At 42.0% G+C, this 19,064-nt stretch overlaps 1 protein-coding gene across 1 annotated transcript in view; it reads left to right on the plus strand.

Annotated features, from left to right (window-relative positions):
• VIT (vitrin) overlaps positions 1–19,064 on the plus strand; it is a 1,751,009-nt gene that overhangs the window by 1,266,587 nt on the left and 465,358 nt on the right. The window contains exon 16 of the mRNA XM_085611942.1: positions 10,467–10,614. Coding sequence (XP_085468068.1) covers positions 10,467–10,614 — 148 coding nt within the window. The remainder of the gene's footprint in view (positions 1–10,466; positions 10,615–19,064) is intronic.

Raw genomic sequence — 19,064 nt, forward strand, 5'->3', positions numbered from 1 at the left:
ACACCTGTCTGGTCCTCACTCTTTTCCTGTCTGTCTAACTGTGTTTGACTCCTAGTTCTTATAAATACTTCAGGTATGTCCACCACTGGGATCCAGTCATACTGATAAGTGCTCGGTTGTTCTTGGGCAGCTACCTCAGCATCTTCTATAGGACGTTCTTCAGCTGCACAACCTTCAGCAACATCAATTTCTCGTTTCAACTGAAACTCTTCTTCTTCAGGAGCTGGTACCCTTTTGGTATGACTTGCATGAATCCAATTAGGCAATCCTCCACACTTTACAGCTGTTGAAGTAGTCAATATAACTTGATGCGGTTTGTCCCACCTTGGTGCTAGGCACGATTCTCAAGTGTGATTCTTCACAACTACCCAGTCACCGGGATTCAGATCATGCGATTGGCTCAGCTGTCTGTTGAAAGCGTCTTCCCCAACCTAATGAGAGATAGAACACACTCTGTCAGCCAATTCTTTGCAGTACTCCAAAACCAAGTCATCAGTTATATTCAACTGCTTGTGTCCTGGTACACATGCCTGTCTCATGGCTCTTCCCACGAGTATTTCATGGGGACTCAATCCAGTATTGTTGTCTGGAATACTTCTGAGTCCTATCAGGACCAGAGGTAAAGCATCAGGCCATTCCAGTGGGGTGGATGCACACACCTTTCTGAGTCTTGACTTGATTGTGCCATTTAATTGTTCTACTACCCCAGTAGCCTCTGGACGGTAAGCACAGTGCAATTTTTGTTCTACTTTGAATGCTTCACAAATTAGTCAAATTATTTCATTATTAAAATGAGACCCTCTATCTCATTCAATCGTTACTGGAGAACCAAATCTAGGGATGAGTTCTCTTAATAAAAGTTTGGCCACTGTCAAGCTGTCATTTCTTCAGGTCGGGTATGATTCCACCCACATTGAAAATAAACAAACTATGACATGTACATATTTCAACCCTCGACAAGCAGGCAGTTGAATGAAATCTAATTGAAGTCTTACAAAAGGACCTTCTGCCTTTCCAATCTTTCCCATACTAACCACAGTCTTCCTGCCATGATTCATTTGTTGACATATTGAACATCTTTGGCAAAGACTCTATGCTACATTCCTGAACATTGCGTTAAACCAATCTTGTCTGAAATTTCGAATCATTGCATCTCTGCCCAGATGTGAGTCTCCATGGTACATTCTACCCATTGTTGCAAGCATTCTGTCTGGCCTAACTGGTCTGCCATCATAACAAACCCACACACCATCTTCTGCCCTTCTCTGACATCCTATTTCACCCATTCTTCCTTTCCCCCTCATGTCTACTGCATCATGCAGATCTTTCACCTCCTCCAAGGTTCCCACTCCTGCAAGTAGCATAAGTTGGCAGCTGATTCCACATGTTTCGATTTGCTTGTTTAAGGCAATTTTATGCCTCGCCCAGTGTTGGGTAACCTGGTCAGCATATCGGTTACCGGCTGTCACATAGTCATCTCCTGATTGGTGAGCAGCACACTTAACCACGGCCACCTCTTTTGATAATTGAATTGCCTCAATTAATTCTTTCACGAAAATTCCATTTTTAATAGGAGTTCCTGAAGAAGTCAGAAAATCCCTTTGCATCCACAGTTGGCCAAAATTATACACAACCCCATAATCATATTAACTGTCAGTGAATATGGTTACTTTCCAATTTTTCCCAATTTTGCTAGCTTTAATTAAAGCAATTAATTTATCTACTTGTGCAGATCTGACTTCTGGTAAATAGGATGCTTCAACTATTCCAGTTAATGTACATACAGCATAAGCAGCACTCAATCCTCCTGTCACATGCTTGAGCCATCTACAAATAGCTCATAATCAGGATTTTACAAGGGTTCTTCTTGTATGTCAGGACGTGGTTTGGTGCTAAGTTCAGTCACGTCAAGACATTCATGTTCAACCTCATCTTTCACCTCTTCTTGGTAAGGATCAGGCAGTAAAGTGGCTGGATTAAGAACAGTACACCTCACTATAGTCATGTTTTCAGCCCCCAGTATTATTCTTTCATATTTTGTCAGCCTACTGGGAGTAAGGTACTGCTTTCGTGTTCTGGTCAGCAGAATTACTACTGCATGAGGATCGTACACCTTGACAGGGTGTCCATCACAATTGACTCACTTTGTTCTATGCTTACACAAGTTGCGGCTACAGCTTTCAGGCAACCTGGTAATGCACAGGCCACAGGATCTAGGGTAGCAGAAAAATATGCTACTGCCCTTCTCATCAATCCATGTCTCTGTATCAGAACTGAGAGTGCACAATTACATCGCTCATAGCAGAATAATGCAAATTCTTTTGAATAGTCCGGCATTCCTAAAGCAGGTGCTTCACAGAAACCATCTCACAACTTTCTAAAAGATCCCATGCTTTCATCATATCATTCTATAGGATCTTTCGCTCCCTTTCTGGTCATCTGTATCAGGGGGCTAGCTAGTAAAGCAAATCCTACAATCCATTCCCTACAACATCCTACAACTCCAAGGAACATTCTTATTTCTTTTTGGGTCCGTGGCAACTGCATTTGTCTTATTATTCTGATTCTTTCAGAGGTCACCCTTCTAGTTCCTCTCTCTATTTGATGTCCCAAATATTTAACTGAATTTTTGCAAAACTGAAATTTCTCAGGGAACACTTTTGTCCACCCTTTGCCAAATGATTTAGCAATGCAATTGAATCAGTAACACAGTCATCTCGTGTATTTGACGCCACCAATAGGTCGTCAATATATTGCACCAAGATGGACTCTCTGGGCAATACAAGAGATTCAAGGCTTCTTTTGAGAATCTGATTAAAGATTGAAGGACTATCAGTGTACCCTTGAGGCACACGATTCCACACGTAAACATGCTCTTCAAATTTGAACGAAAATAAAAACTTGCTATCTGGATGCAATGGAATAGAAAAGAATGCATAACATAAAACAATTACTGTGAACCACCCTGCTTTCCATGGTATCTGATAAAGAATCACAGCTGGGTTAGGCACTACTGGACACGGTACCACAATCTTATTAATTTTCCTAAGATCTTGAACCACCCAATACTTTCCGTTTCTTAATGCCAATTATAAGTGAGTTACATGGGCTACTCATTATTTCTTTCAAAATACCTTGTTCGACTAATCGCTCAATCTCTGCTGCAACACCTGCTCTTACTTCTGGACTCATTTTGTATTGTCGGGTATTCGGATAAACAGCACCTTCTTTCACTGTCCCTTTTACAGGATCTACATTTGCCATTAATCTTATTTCTTTTCCAGTAAAATCCCATAGCTCTGCATTTACAGTCAGTTTGACTTCAGCATGTAATTCATTTTGTGTCATCATCAGATATAATTCATTTACTTCTGTTCCCTGTTTAGCTAACATGAACTTGTAAACTCCATCTTCATCTGGGGTTTGTATTGCAACACCATCCGGTGTGCAAAATATGGTGCAATTCATTTTGCACAGTAAGTCCCTTCCAAGCAAGTTTATAGGGCTTGAATCACACACCACAAATGTATGCATTTCTTTAAAATTTCCAATTCACACCTCCATTGGTTCTGTGATCAGGGTTCTAATCCATTTGTTTGAAACACCTACGACTTGGATGTCTTCACCCGCGAGGGGCAGGTTTGGAATGTCTGCTGTTCTCACAGTAGACCTGGTAGCACCAGTATCCAACAAGAAAGTGATATCATTTCCTTCTACTTTACCTTCTACGTATGGACCTGACTGATCTACCAGTAGGGATGTGCCAAGTACGCACTCCCCTTCCTCCCTCCTCAGGCACCGTCATTCCTGCTCATAATCAATTAGGGAATCGTGCAAAAGAAACTGTGATGTTACAAAAATGTTCTCACTTCCTTCTGGAAATCCGGCGTCCACACTGTACTTGGCTTGACTCACAAAATTTGATTTAGGGGCAGGTGGCAATTGACTCTGTAGATCCATACCCTGTTGCTGATGACTGATTAACACCTCATTCTGCGTCTGCGAATTTAAATTTTGATTCGGGCCATTATTAACTTGTGTGACCTTACACTCGTTTTTCCAATGCCCCAACTTCCCGCACCTATGACGGGGAAATCTTTTCTTTGCCTCTTCCCGATACAACCTTCCCCGTGGTTTTCCCCCATTATTGTCACTTTGACTTTGTGCTCTTCCTTGATTTTCTGACTGTTTATTTAATTGAAGCTCCTACTGTTCAGCCAATTTTACTTGAGGCCACATTACTTTTTCTTCTAAAGCTTTTCGTTTGTTATCAATTTCATCCCCACAATATTTAGCATATTTTAAAATGTCATCAATGTGCTTTGATTGCCAACACAGCCTGTGCTGCTTAATCATTTGAGATATATCCAATCTCAGCCCAGTTATAAATCGATACACAAAATGAGTCATGGCCATGTTTTCTAAACTTTCAAACACACTATACTGTTTGAACACCTGTAAAAGACGGTCATGGTAGGCATGTACTGACTCATTTTTCTCTTGGGTTGTCCTGTCTATTTTTACCCAATCAGTTTCTTTCAGGGGAATTTTACTTTTTAGAAAAGTGATTACTTGATGAAATGTTTTCATTACATCTTCCGACCGGGCTCCTGTCTTTGAATCTCTTGGATATTCCTCACTAGGTCAATCTATAGTAATTTTACACTCTGTCCACAAATCCGCAGGTACTACGATGTCAAACAAACCATCCAGATCCTTTAACAGGACCTTTGAAACTTTCACAAACCTCTCAACTTGTCTGTACCACCCCACTGGTTTCTCTCTCAATTTTGGGAAATCATTCGTAAATGACAAAATGTCCTGTCTATTCCATGGTACATGTACGTACCCCCCTCTGGGTACTTCCCTCATCGAATACAAACTCTCAGCCTTTTCTGTTTCTCTCATGGCATATTCAGATGTTCGATTTCCCTGTGATTCTTCCTTTTTCTTTGCCCACCTAACTTTCTATCTTTCAAGATCTCCCCATTTTTGTAGCCGAAATAACAACTCCCGGATCTGTAATTTTGTTCCAGACACATTCATATTTTCCAAATCCTAATCAGAAAATTCTGCTCTATATGGTTTCTTTAACACCTTTGACTTCCCTATGTCAATTTCCATTTCTGATGCCAAATTTGTCAGTTTTTCATGGAATGTCTTTGTATTTCGTGTAATGCTTCTACAAATAAACAGCAATTCTTCCTCGCTGTATGTGTTTACTCTGTCTAGACCCACATTTCCAGCAATCATTTCTTCCAATTCTACTCTTAATTTGAAAATATCTAATAATTTTGGCTATGACTTTGGTTTCTCCATTTCTTGAGACCATCTCTCTATATCTTCTGGGGTTACTATTGTGGCACTTCTGGTTCCTGATGATGTTTCTAATCTAACTTCCTTCGTACAACCGGGCACATTTCTCTTTGGGGTTTTCATCATTGGCTCTCTTATGGGCAAATCCATTAATGATATTACTGATTCACATTCACTTGCTTGGTCATCTACTATCATCTTTTCTAGGTTATATGCGTGGGGTAGGCATTACAGGAATTTTAGAACAGTTGGACTTTTCGCCATACAATGGGCTACTCGACCTATTGTCACTGGTATACTCAATGCTTCAGGATGTGCATTTATCTGAGCTATTTTCTGGATCAGTTCATCTCTATTCTTATTTATTGCTTCCTTTTCCTTTTCTTGAAGTACCCTGTCTGCTATGTCATGTATTATCTGGGGAATCAAAGGTGTTCCTATCATCGGGGCACTAGGGGTCATTATATTGAATCCATCATTATAAGGTGGAGGACTTTTCATCAATATGTCTTCTAAGTATCCCTCTTCTGCTTCTCCGCTACCTATCATGGTTAAGTGCTTGGTTTTCTCTGTACATTTTCTTCCCATCTTTTCTCCTAATGTTAACACAGGATATAAACCTTCTGCCACCATGGCCTGTCTCCATCATTTCATTTGACTATCTCTATTCTCTCAGGGAAATTTCGGATGATATTTGCTTAAGGTCCTGTTACTTCGTGGACTATCACGATCAAAGGCTTCCATTTCCCATTCTTCTAAAGCCTCATACTGGGTGAATCTGGGTCTGGGTTCTGATTCATTTGTGTTCTTAAATTGTACAATATGCTTCCATTAAAACTTCCGTACTCAGGAAATGCTAATATTCCATCATCTTTTGTGTATTCTACCCAATTTTCTAACCATACACAGGTATGATAGCCTCTCTCCACCATCATGTATGATGCAGGCGTATTTGGAGGAGGAATGAGAACCCCCTCTCTACTCTTAATGGTTTGTCCTTTTTAAAATAATTCTTAACATTTTGCATAAATTAAATTTTTCTCTTTTCTCCATACATTGCGTGCTTGTGCTTGTTAAGGTACTGTTCGTAAGCAAACCCTATAAATCTTCTATCTGGACGAGTCCCTGTTAACATTGGATCGTACATGCAAACTCCACTATCAGTTATTATTCTTGGGATTTCTATTTTGTCAACCAAGCAGACGCTTGCTTTAATTCTAAAAACTTCTCCAACCCCAGGGCGTTTTCTAGTCTGAAAACCAATCAACTTCTACTCTGTTCGCTCGCTCAGCCAATGCTTGCACAGTTTTTTCTGTGACGTCAGTATCACTCCTTATTACTGACCCCTCCTTTACAATTTTGCGTCAACTACGTCCGCTGTTTCAACCAATCCCAGTGCGGCTCTCAGTAACGTCAGTGCAGCACCCGCAACTGACCTCTCCTTTAAAAGGTAATGCGAAAACTTATTTTCTCATAAATGTTCACACAATTTTCATTAATTAACAACGTAAAAACGTTTGCTATTGTGTCTGACCCACTAATTCAAAGAATAGTAAGATTTATTTTCATTACGAGTAAAACCTTTCCGCTTACTCTTCACACAAGCATCAGAGAACCTGCTACTCTTTCAACATTACACTTTCTAGGTGATATAATACCAAAATTTCACCAGCGAACTTCTCGCTACCAATTACTCTCACTATCATACAAGAAATTATTCCCTAACTTAGTGCTTCTAGTCCTGCGTAACTTTCAGCACTTTCTCTATCCAGACCAATAACCTCACTGCAGTGTGGCTTCCATTTACCACCCACTATTCAATATTCCCGGGAATTTCCAGACAACATAAAACAATACATAACGGGTTTTGGTTAAAATATAAATCAATAAATCAAGATTTCAAATACAATCCTCTCCTAACTAACTATATTAACCATGCCTCTGCTACCAAGAAAAACTGATGCAGCTGAGTTTACCAACTCTATACATACATACACACAACACTCATTTGGTCCCATATACATTCATACACTCAATGAGTTTTCAAATATCCACTGGTCATCAATTTTTATTTACCCTAGGAAATCTTTACACCAGTGATCTTACCATTCCTGTCTCCTGAGTAAATGTACGTTCGAAAGATCTAGTAGTAAATTAGAATAGGGAGGAAATGATAATGGTAAAACAAATACATTCAATTTTATTCAAAGAACCACAGACTCAGTAGGAGTTTTAAAGGTTTATTGAATTAATAATTTTTTTGTGAGTCAAATCAAATACACGTAAATACATTAAGATTCTCCATCAGGAAAGGCAGTTCGATTAGTTTGTAATTCAATTCACATTAATTAATCTCATATGATGACAGTACCTGAGGAGAGAAAGAACAGAGAGCAAATACGAAGCACAACCCACAGAAATATATTTACCTAGAATGGTGTGAGGACCTAGACCTTAGAGTATCAAGGATTCAGGACAGGTTTAAGACCTCTTCTAGTGTAACACCAGCGTTACACCCCTCTCTGGTGCTACACTCTCCAGCTCGGGCTCGTCCCGACCCCTTCCTAGATGTGCCTCCTCGGTTGTTCCGCGAATTTTCCCTAGTGTTGGATTCTTCAGTGAGATTGCAGTAAAATCAGGCAGCATCTCAGCATAGCATCGGCATCTCATGGGTCAAGTGTGTCTAACTATCTAGAACTTACCTCTTTTATACCAATTCAAATGTATGATCCACCCCCAAATGTTGCAATTCCATGTACACCCGCAATTTGATTGGGCCAAGCAGTGGTGTGAGGACATCACACCATACTAAGTGCAATCATTTTCTTTAGTTCTATTGTCTAGCTCCCCGCCCCTTAATTTTAATACCCACAAGCTTTATTCCCACAAGCATTTCATATGCATATTGATAAAACTGTACTACAATGTTTCATCTTGTTCCTCTCATAGGGTCAAAAGGTATTCTTCCCATGTCCTTTCTAGGCTTAGAATTTGGCAGCCATTCAATGATCGCATTGGTCTCAGGACAAGCAGATGTCGCGCATGCGTAGTTGCCACAAGGAAACAGAGACGTGGTCACCTTCCAAGGCCCAAATATGAGCTATTAATAAAGTCAGAGAAGAACATGTTAGAATACAAAATTAAATGAATTCACTGTATACCACTTACTTCTACTCTAACCCCATTTACTTATTAAATCTTTTGCATTAATGGTTCAGTAAAACTTGCATAGGTTAGTTTCAGCACAGCATGTGCATTAGTGCGAGGGTTTCAAGCAGCCATATTAAAAGCTATTGCGCAGCTGCAAAGGTTTCCCCCCAAGCGACAGAAGACATCATACCACGTAGATGTGGTAGTTGCATGAGCAGAAGAGTTCCCGTGTTTTTGGCAGCCATTTTTAGGACACTCGGGTTATTCATTAGCAAAGCACATAGAAAAGCTTCCACTAGATACGATATGTAAAATGTGGTGCAAAATTAGTACTTACAGACAGGTTGGTTATAATGTTACAGGTTATTCGAGAGGATTGCATACGACCAAGTTTCTTTTTATATCAAACCTTGCTCCATCACTACCCTTACAGACTACCTTCTGTCAAATTTAGAGCTGACCTCCTGTCCAGAAGCCATTTCTGTACCTTGAAACGAATGACCATCACAGCAGTTCCTTTCAGCGTGCAAAATGTTTGATGAACAACTACCATCGATCGGTTTTGGTGGCTGTCCACCAGACTTTTTCCTTTTTTTTGTTTTGAGGACAAGCTCCCTTTTTTTCTTTTTTACTCTTGTTCTTTTTTACTCTTTTGTGGCTGAACATTGCTTTTTCTGAGTAGATGCATCGGTGGGCTGGTCACGTCATTTGCATCTGCCTGGTAGATTTTCACAATGTTAGGACTGGCGTGAAGACAAAATGAGGAGGCAGTGCTTTGCTTATAGGTAATGTCTTTGCTCCAATTATTGTTACTCATGCCAGTCCTTATGAAATTCATGCCTTGCCTGATCAGTTGTGGTCTATTATCTTGCTCTAGTAGTCAACTCAAGAAGATTCTTGGTAGAGTTGTGACTCTATAGGCAGATCACTGGATGAAGAGTTCTTTTTGTTTCCTGGGATTTGGACACATGCCATGATATGAGGAGCGCAACGCCCATTGGGCTCAAAGGGCTTCAACCCCCTCCTCCCCGTCGTGTGTGGCAGGCCAGGCTGAGACAGCTTACCGCGCGCACACACAGCCACACCCTAGTACTTCACAGGTCTTTAAAACACCATTTAGTTGATAACAAGGCTTTGTTGTGTTTGCACCCCTTCTTAGAGCCCCTGCAGCTCCACTCTGCCTATTGCTGGAAGACTTGCTCCCCCCCAAAAAAATTGTATTAGCCCTCCCCCCGAAATGTTACTCTAGTTGCGCCTCTGCATGATGTAAATACTAGGATGAGGAAGTAATACCGAAATAATGATTTTAACTGTGTCATGAAAGCATACAGAAATAGTAATTATTTATGTCAACCTTATAAACAAACAAAAAGAATATTATTCAGAACATTATGTGCCTTTAAGACGGGTCATTGCTGTCGAAAAGCATGTCTTCAGAGGCGTACCCTGCCTATGTTACTGCATGATGTGGTTTGGGTTTCATAATACAATAGCCATGATCGCGGATGGGTTTGAGTCCCAAACGTGCCATGGTCACGAGTGGTATCAACTTCAAAGGTTTTATGGATACTTTTCATTTGAACGTGATGAAAAAAGGCATTCCTACAGACTACTAATTATTTTGATATGTTACACCTGGAATAAATAACATTTTGAAATACAAGCTGAATGTAAGAAAAAAGGCCTGAGTTTTCTATTTGTAAAAATAGCTCCAGGACCATGCACCATATCTATGTGGCTGAAGAGTGCATAAATATACACATCACGTCACAAATGTGCTCCCATAGATAACACTATGTTTGCATCAATGAGGAAGTATTTTATGATGGATTGTGATTTTCAAATTCTAGATTACTAATTTACTCATAAAGGAATCACTTTCTTGCTATACAGAGTAAGACATTTATATGTTGCATACTGTAAACTAAGGCATACAATATGAGTGTATTTGAATACAAGAATCTACTCATATGCTGCAATTCATCTTTCCTATTCTCCAGACTGCAAAATTGACCTGGCCTTTTTGATTGATGGAAGTTGGAGCATTGGGAAACGCCGTTTTCAAATTCAGAAACTGTTTCTTGTTGAGATGGCTCAAGCTCTTCATGTTGGCTCTGAATCTCCTCTCATGGGAATTGTTCAGTACGGGTAAGAGTTGTCTGTTTCCAAAGGCTAAACTATCTCTTTGCTGTCAATTAATCATCAATTGATGTTGACTTTGCACAGTCTTGCTGTTCTGCGTAAGAAAGGTGCGCCATTTTGTTTGACAAACGTTAAAAAACGTATGCCGATCGCTGAACTAGTGCTCGTTACTGTTTCAATTTTGACTTTGCTCTCTGTTGCTGGGAGTTGTAAGGCAGAGTGACATTTTTGCTGGCCTGCCTCAGACCCTAACAAAGAACTAATCTGTATGCCCTAATAGACAGTAAAGTAGGACTATTGTTGAATAAATTAATGAATAAATGAAACTTCGTTGTTCAGTTCATTACAACTTACAATATAACACAATTTAAACATCAAATAGCACATCGTCAATAAATAACATTTTAAAAACCATCTTCAAACAGTTAAAAACCCTCAGAAATCTTTCCATAAATTTCAAAGAGAGAGCTAATTAGGGTGGTACTGATCTACAATTTGTACAATTCATGAACCTTATTACTCTGATTTAGTGCCATTACAGCTGGAGTATACTACCAACACAGTTTGTGCAAAGTAGTCAGAAAAGTGCAACGTGCCTTTGATAAAATCCTTTCTCGTCCTAAGTCTAAATAATAATCAAAGATAAAACCATCTTGTTTAACACGTTCAATCAAGTATATCAGTAAAATTCATTGTTCAAAATAAAACAAACTCAGTGTAGATAGGCCTCATACACACTGCATGTAACCCTGTCAGTGGCCATTACAGCTCACACATTGCAAGATTTGGACTCAGCAATAGACCTATCTTTTAAAACTTTTCTGCAAAATATCAAATCATCCCCTTGGAGACAGGCTATAACTGCTTGCCGGCATGTTCACATGATGTTCCGATTAAAAAACTTTCTTACCAGTCTTCCATTAGGGCTGGGCAGCAGCAAACAATGTGGCAAATGTGGCGTTCTAGAGCAAAAAAAACCTGTGACCATGAGGTTGAACACAGGCCCCTGCAGCGGATGCCTTCGTCCACTGGGCCACCAGACCCGGCATACACATACCTCTCTCTCTCTCTCCCTCTCTCTCTCTCTCTCTCTCTCTCTCCCTCTGTCTCACTCACTCTGTCTCCCTCTCTCTCTCTCTCTCTGTCTCCCGCCCTCTCTCTCTCTCTCCTCCCTCTGTCTGTCTCCCTCTGTCTGTATCCCTCTGTCTCCCTCTCTCTGTCTCCCTCCCTCTGTCTCCGTCCCTCTGTCTCCCTCCCTCCCTCTCCCTCCCTCTGTTTACCCCAGACTCCCTCCCTCTGTCTCCCTCCCTCTGTCTCCCTCCCTCTGTCTCCCTCTCTCTCTGTCTCCCTCTCTCTCTGTCTCCCTCAGTCTGTCTTCCTCTCTTTGTCTCCCTCTCCCTCCCTCTGTCTCCCCATGACTCCCTCCCTCTGCCTCCCTCCCTCTTTCTCCCTCTCTGTCTCCTTCTGTCTCCCTCTCTCTGTCTCCCTCTCTCTCTCTCTCTCTCTCTCTCTCGGTCTCCCTCCCTCTCCCTCCCTCTGTCACCCTCTGTCTCCCTCCCTCTCCCTCTGTCTCCCTCCATCTCCCTCTCCATCTCCCTCTCCATCGCTGTCTCTCTGCCTCTCTGTCTGTCTCTGTCTCTATCTGTCTGTGCCTGTCCCAGTCTCTGCCTCTATCTGTCTCTGTCTGTCCCAGTCTCTGTCTTGGTCTGTCCCTGTCTGTCTCTGTCTCCCTCTCTGTCTCTGTCTGTCTGTCTCTGTCTGTCTGTGCCTCTATCTGTCCGCCCCTGTTCCTGTCTCTGCCTCTATCTGTCTCTATTTGTACCTGTTTCTGACTGTCTCTGTCTGTCTCTATCTCAGCCTCTATCTGTCTCTGCCTCTATCTGTCACTGCCTCTATCTCTATCTCTCTCTCTGTCTCTCTCTCTGCCTCTCTCTCTGTCTCTCTCTCTATCTCTGTCTCTCTCTGTGTCTCTCTCAGTCTCTATCACTGTCTGTCTCTACCTCTGTCTGTCTCTACCTCTGTCAGTCTGTCCCTGTCTCTGCCTCTATCTAGCTCTGTCTGCCCCTGTCTCTATCTGTCTCTCCCTCTATCTGTCTCTGCCACTATCTGGCTCTGTCTCTATATGTCTCTGTCGGTCTCTGCCTCTATCTGTCTCTGCCTCTAACTCTAACTGTCTCTGCCTCTATCTGTCTATGTCAGTCTGTCCCTGTCTCTGTCTATCTCTGTCTCTATCTCTATCTGTCACTGTCTGTTTCTTTCTCCATCTGTCTCTGTGCCTCGGGCAGTGCACAGGTACTCTGTCTACACGTCCCCATCACCAGCCCAGAGACAGCCCCCACCCCTCACTCCCCCCTCTCCCTGTGTAATGTAAAAGCCAGCTCGCTTTCTCTCTGAATTTGCTGCTTCTCGGGGTTTGTGTCCCACCACCGGGCCTGGGGTCGCATCTGTCGCTGGTTTTAATTCTGACTCTCACCCCCCCCCCCCCCCCCCAAAAGCCATGCAGCTTTTTTGTATAGCAGTCTTAATTTAGGTAGGAGCTCACTCTGTATACTTGAGTTTGATTTGTTTCTCAGCACCCTCAAGGCGTGATTCAGCATCTTTTTTGCTGTTATTAGTTGGGCTGATGTTTTCCTGGTCCAGAGAAATACAGAGGGAGCAGTAAATGCTTTGAGAATTAAGCCCGTTGCTCCAAAGGGTTAGTGGTTGTTTAGCGCGATATCTCCCACTGGAATCTGGTTTGATATTCTACTTTGTCGATGCAGGCTGCAGACCACTGCAGTTTTTTATAGTGGGTTATTGAGGGATAACCAATGTCTGGTAAAGCTTGTTCATGGAAAGAGACTCCTAAATGTAATCGAATAATTTGCAGCTGGTGATCATTTTCCAGCCTATTTCCCAACTCATAATTAGTCACCATGTGAATTAAGAGGAGAGACACTAGAGTATAATCTATGACTGATTTGGAATTTGCTGAGTGATGCGTTGCGTGCGCCGGAATATCTGGGACCGACCGGCCATTCAGGACTCCCAGGCCCAGGTGCTCCATATTGCTTGTAAATTGCCTCCAGCGTGGATATTTCCACTGTTTAAATAACTGAAATGTTGGAATATGCCAAATCTGATCTATTGGTTCCACTATTTGATCCATGTACACCACCTGGAGTAGGTTCATAAAAAAATCACCGGTCATAGGAATATAAGGCGCTGGATTTATTGTGGGTTGAATGGTTGTAAAACCCAATAAAGTTTCAATGTTTTCTTCCATGTTTCCCAACTGTGGATGGATTTAAACAATAATAATCAACAAGGGGAATGCCCTTGATGAGGTATAATACCGGATCTTTACTGCTTTCAGATTGGGGTTGTCAATGTCGATCTCCTCTATTGTGACATTAAGATCCACCGCTGCATTTAAGGCCAGTCCTCCTGAAGAATGTGTTCGCTTTAATCGCTGTTTTACTGAAACACAAAATTGCTGGAAGATCTATCACGCCTTGAGCTCCTGTTTCTTGCAAGATCACCATGTGAAATGATTTAAAAAATCGTCATCCTCAATTTTCCCAGAGAGAGCCTCTAAGTTCCAGACAGACAACAATAGAGACTCCTGTGATAGGCTAACAGGCTAGTGATTATTCTGTCACTTGTGTAAGTTCTTATATGAAGCAGGTAATAGAGCTCCCGGAAGCTAAGACCAGTCCCTATTCCGGGTTGTGCTTGACATGCTGTTTGTGCCACTGTGCTTTGATCATTTATGTTGACCTATGGGACACTTGTCTGCATGGCCGAATAGCTGCTGGCCCCTCTTAGGATTGAGGCTGGGGTGGACTGAATGTTTCCCATACGACTTTTAGGACTTTTATTCTACCCTTGAAAACCTCGGCCGCCACCTGGCCCTGTTTCCAAGACACGGGCCCCACAACTTTTAAGCTGAAGAAATTCAGGGTAAGCTTCTTTCTTCGCTCGCAGTTTAAAAACGCCTGCTTCTCTGCCCACACTTGTTCAGCTAGCAGAGCTGTTACCCAAGCAATAATGGTCAATTCATCCCCACCCGTGAATGAAGCATTTGTAAAAGTAACTGAATGAAATCCAGATGATTTATTGTGACATAAGGAAGGAATTTCTTGAACTATGCATAGCATTGACCCTCTATTGAATTTGGTGAAATGCCTCAGTGACTTTAACTATGGTGTAAAAATCACATTACAAGGTTTGTTAGGTGGGCGAGCAATGGTCGAGGCTGATCTCAAAATGAACAATGGTCTGTGCGCCTGAGCTAGCTCTTGAGTGACAGATGTCTGAACAGTGGGTCCTCATTATTCGTTAGAGGGGTAAACACCCAAAATATTTAATTTTAAATATCGAGAGGACAGAATATCGAATTCCCAAAATATAGTTGTGAAGAATATCTAATTTGAGGTAAGAAATATCGTTTTCCATGATATCGAATTTCGAAATATCGTTTTTCATAATATCTATTTTTCTTTTTTTGTGCTATGTATGCTAGTATATGTGTCAAAATTATATATTATTTTTGTAATGTATGTTTGAATTTATTTTAAGTTATTAACTTTATGTTACATAATTTTTGCGTATTTTACTCCTATAGCGGGTTGTGGGTTTATAGGGGAATAGGGTGGGAAGTAATTTAGTTATAATATATTTTTTAATATTTATTTAGAATTAATTATATGTAAATTAATGTTTGTGTAATTTAATTCCGTAGCGGGTTGTGGGTTTATAGGGGAATAGGGTGGGAAGTAATGTAATTGAAATTAATTAATTAATTATTTTATTATTTAATAATGTAATATTTAATAAGTTATATTGTTAACTAAGTTAATTAATTACTTTTTAATTATATATTAATTGATTAATAGCAAGTAATAATTAATTGTATTTATGTTAATTGTAATTAGTAATTAATTAAATATTAATTATTAACAATTAATTTGCTAATATGTTAATTGTGTACTTTTTTTAGGAGCAGGTTGAGCGTTGATAGGGGGAGTAGGTTGCGAAGTAATTTAATTTTAAATCAATTTTTTTTTATATAATATTTATTAAAAGTTATTTTATAGTGTTAATTGTGTGAATTAATTTAGATATGATGGTTATTTTTATTGTTAATTGTCATTAGCTAAACAATTAATTGTTAATTAACTATGTAAATTGATTAATATTTTACAATATTGGAGGTGACATTTATAGGGGAAAATGGTGGGAGGTAAATACATTTTTATCAATTAATTGTTAATTAATTTTAATTATATTGCAGAAGTGGGTATACTAAGTTCTTCCCCTATGCTATCCAACACTTTCCCTACTATTACACTTGTTGGAGTTGGAATAGTAAATTATTCCCACCCACTATCCAACATTTTCCCTACTTTTACACTCATTGGAGTGGGAATAGTAATTTGTACCCACCTACTATCCAACACTTTCCCTACTGTTGCACTGACTGGAGTGGCAATATTAATTTTTACACTCCCGCTATCCAACACTTTCCCTACTGTTCCACTCACTGGAGTGGGAATAGTAATTTTTACTCTCCTGCTATCCAACACTTTCCCTACTGTTCCACTCGCTGGAGTCAGAATAGTAATTTTTACCCACCCGCTATCCAACACTTTCCCTACTGTTCCACTCACTGGAGTGGGAATAGTAATTTTTACATTCCCGCTATCCAACACTTTCTCCACTATTAAACTTGATGGAGTGGGAATAGTAATTTTATATCCTATGCTATGCAACGTTTTCACAATTTTTATATTTAGGGGCCGATTCCGATTCCGGCCGCAAAACAAACCAACCGACACGGACCCGGACCGAATACCGACCGACACGGACCAGCGCCGTACGACCTGTGCAGTACGATGCAACGCATGTGAATTACAACCGACACGTACGGAATACAAGCCGTACGACTGAGCCGTAGGGAAAATAGTGATCCGGTCGGAAAACCAACGCGATTATTACCGACCGACACGAACCCGGAATGAACCCGACCGACCCGTAACCGCGATGTACGATTCGCGCAGTACGATGCAATGCGTGTAAAAGCAGACCAACTCGCACAGAGACCAAGCTGCATGACCGACGTGCACAGACAACCCGGCACACAAGCAATAGAGACCGACGCATACCAAACACAGAAGATAGGCAGCGTGAATGAGGCAGAGAAGCCCGCACGAGACAACAGCAGCATCTGTTTCCGTCACATGAACGTCTCCTTCATGCCTACAAAACCCAAAGGAAAAAAGACAAAAAAGGACCAAACAAGCAATGACAAAGCCAATAAATACCAATGAAAAAAACATGGGACAAAGACACACCCACAACTCCAACTATATAAAGGACTACAATCCCTACCATCATCCCTTGCAAACAGGAGACACAGCCAGCAGCAAACACCTGTACACAGCAACCACAGACACACTCACAACTCCCCATCACACAATTCACACACCATCAGCACCTCATACAAAAGCACACACACAAACACCCAGCAAAACCAACACCAAACCACCCTCACTTGCACCCTCACACACATATCCCTAACCATCACCACCCATCACCATGCCCCCAAAGAAGAATCCAAAGTTCACAGATAGTGAGTTAGAAGTGCTGGTCGATGAGATCATCAGAGTAGAGCCACATTTGTTTGGTACATTGGTCCAAAGGACCCCCATCTCACAGAAAACCAAGATGTGGGCGAGGATTGTGGACAAGGTGAACGCTCAAGCACCTGCAAGGCGTACAAAGGACGAAATCCAGAACAGGTGGTATGATGTGCGCAGGAGGGTCAAGAAACTCATCGAAAAAGATCACACCCTGAGTCAGTGCACCGGCGGTGGCCCTCCTGCCAAACCAGTCTACTTCAGGACCTGGGAGGAGAAGGTGCGGGACATCCTACCACCAGAGAGCGTCCATGGCCTAACAGACATGCCAGCGCCTGGTGAGTACACAAACAACATACCCAAGATTGTGTGGCAAGGGGACAGTGAAACCACGCACCGCAAGCAAAGCTACAATAACCAATAGATAATCATACCAAGATGTGTATGCCAGACAAACACAATACCTGCCATCTCATAGTGACTGGGAACTGTGTCATGACGTGCACCAACCTACAAACAAATAGAGCAAGCCAGTGGCACAAAGCCAAATGGACCCTGCCAGACAGTTTGCCACTTCAAACACACCACCTCACAATGCAGCTGACTGTCAGGAAGGAATAGTGGGTATGCAGGTGAAGTGAGTGTATCCAAAAGCATGATTGGGCCTGTAGTCACAGATAATGCTCCCCCTCCTGATTGGCCCATCAAGACCTCTCTGAAACATGCCCACATCACAGGGAGTGGAAAATGACTGACAAGATGGCTGGCACTGGGTCCTGCTGTGGGGAGCACAAGGCCCTGCTCGGGGTTGTGTGCAAATCAGAAGCAGGACACCACTGACTGACATCCTGAAAGACAGCTTGCACGCCCTACAAAGAAAGCACGTTTCATGATGGGAAGGAGGACTGACAGCCCTGACCATACTTACCAGCATGGGGAGACACCCTCCCTCAACACAAACTCCACACAACTCACCGGGTACAATGCATTGAATCACACCTCATTGAAATATCAGCAAAAGGTACCCCGTACTGGGTGCTGCTGTGTGAAGCACAGGGGCTCACTTTGGACTTGTAGCCAAACAAACACCAGGATTTCACAGTCAGCCATCTTGCCACTGATGTCACACCCCCTCACAGGGAAGCAGAGTCAAGAGGGAGGAATTATGGGCATGCTGGGAAGGGGGTGTAGCCAAGAGTATGATGGGACTCGCAGTCACAGACAATCTACACCCACCCACATGGCCCAGCAAGATCAAACTAAACCATTCTCGCCTCACAGGGAGTGGGAAGGGACTGACAAGATGTCTGACACTGGGCTCTGTTGTGGGGAGCACAAGGCCATGCTGGGAAATGGCCAACAACAAACATCAGGACTTCACAGTCAGCCATCTTGCCCTTGCTGTCACATCCCCTCACAGCGAAGCAGAGTCAAGAGGGAAGAAGTATGTGCATGCTGGGAAGGGGGGTGCAGCCAAGGGTATGATGGGACTCGCAGTCACAGACAATCTACACCCACCCACATGGCCCAGCAAGATCAAACTGAACCATACTCACCTCACAGGGAGTGGGAAGGGACTGACAAGATGTCTAACACTGGGCTCTGTTGTGGGGAGCACAAGGCCATGCTGGGAAATGGCCAACAACAATATCAAACTCTGTCCGTGACAAGCTGGGAAAAAGCAGTGTACAGGCAGGCATCTGTTCTAAAAGTAGAAAAAGTCATGTTTGTGAACCATCGATGCATGTAGAAACATAACTCACATTGTGTGTCTCTTCCAAACACAGGTGGTGCTGGGCACCCAGCACCAAATGATGAGGATACCCAGTCCCAGAC

Source organism: Triturus cristatus, chromosome 6, assembly GCF_964204655.1.
Source record: "Triturus cristatus chromosome 6, aTriCri1.1, whole genome shotgun sequence".
Classification (NCBI taxonomy): Eukaryota; Metazoa; Chordata; class Amphibia; order Caudata; family Salamandridae; genus Triturus; species Triturus cristatus.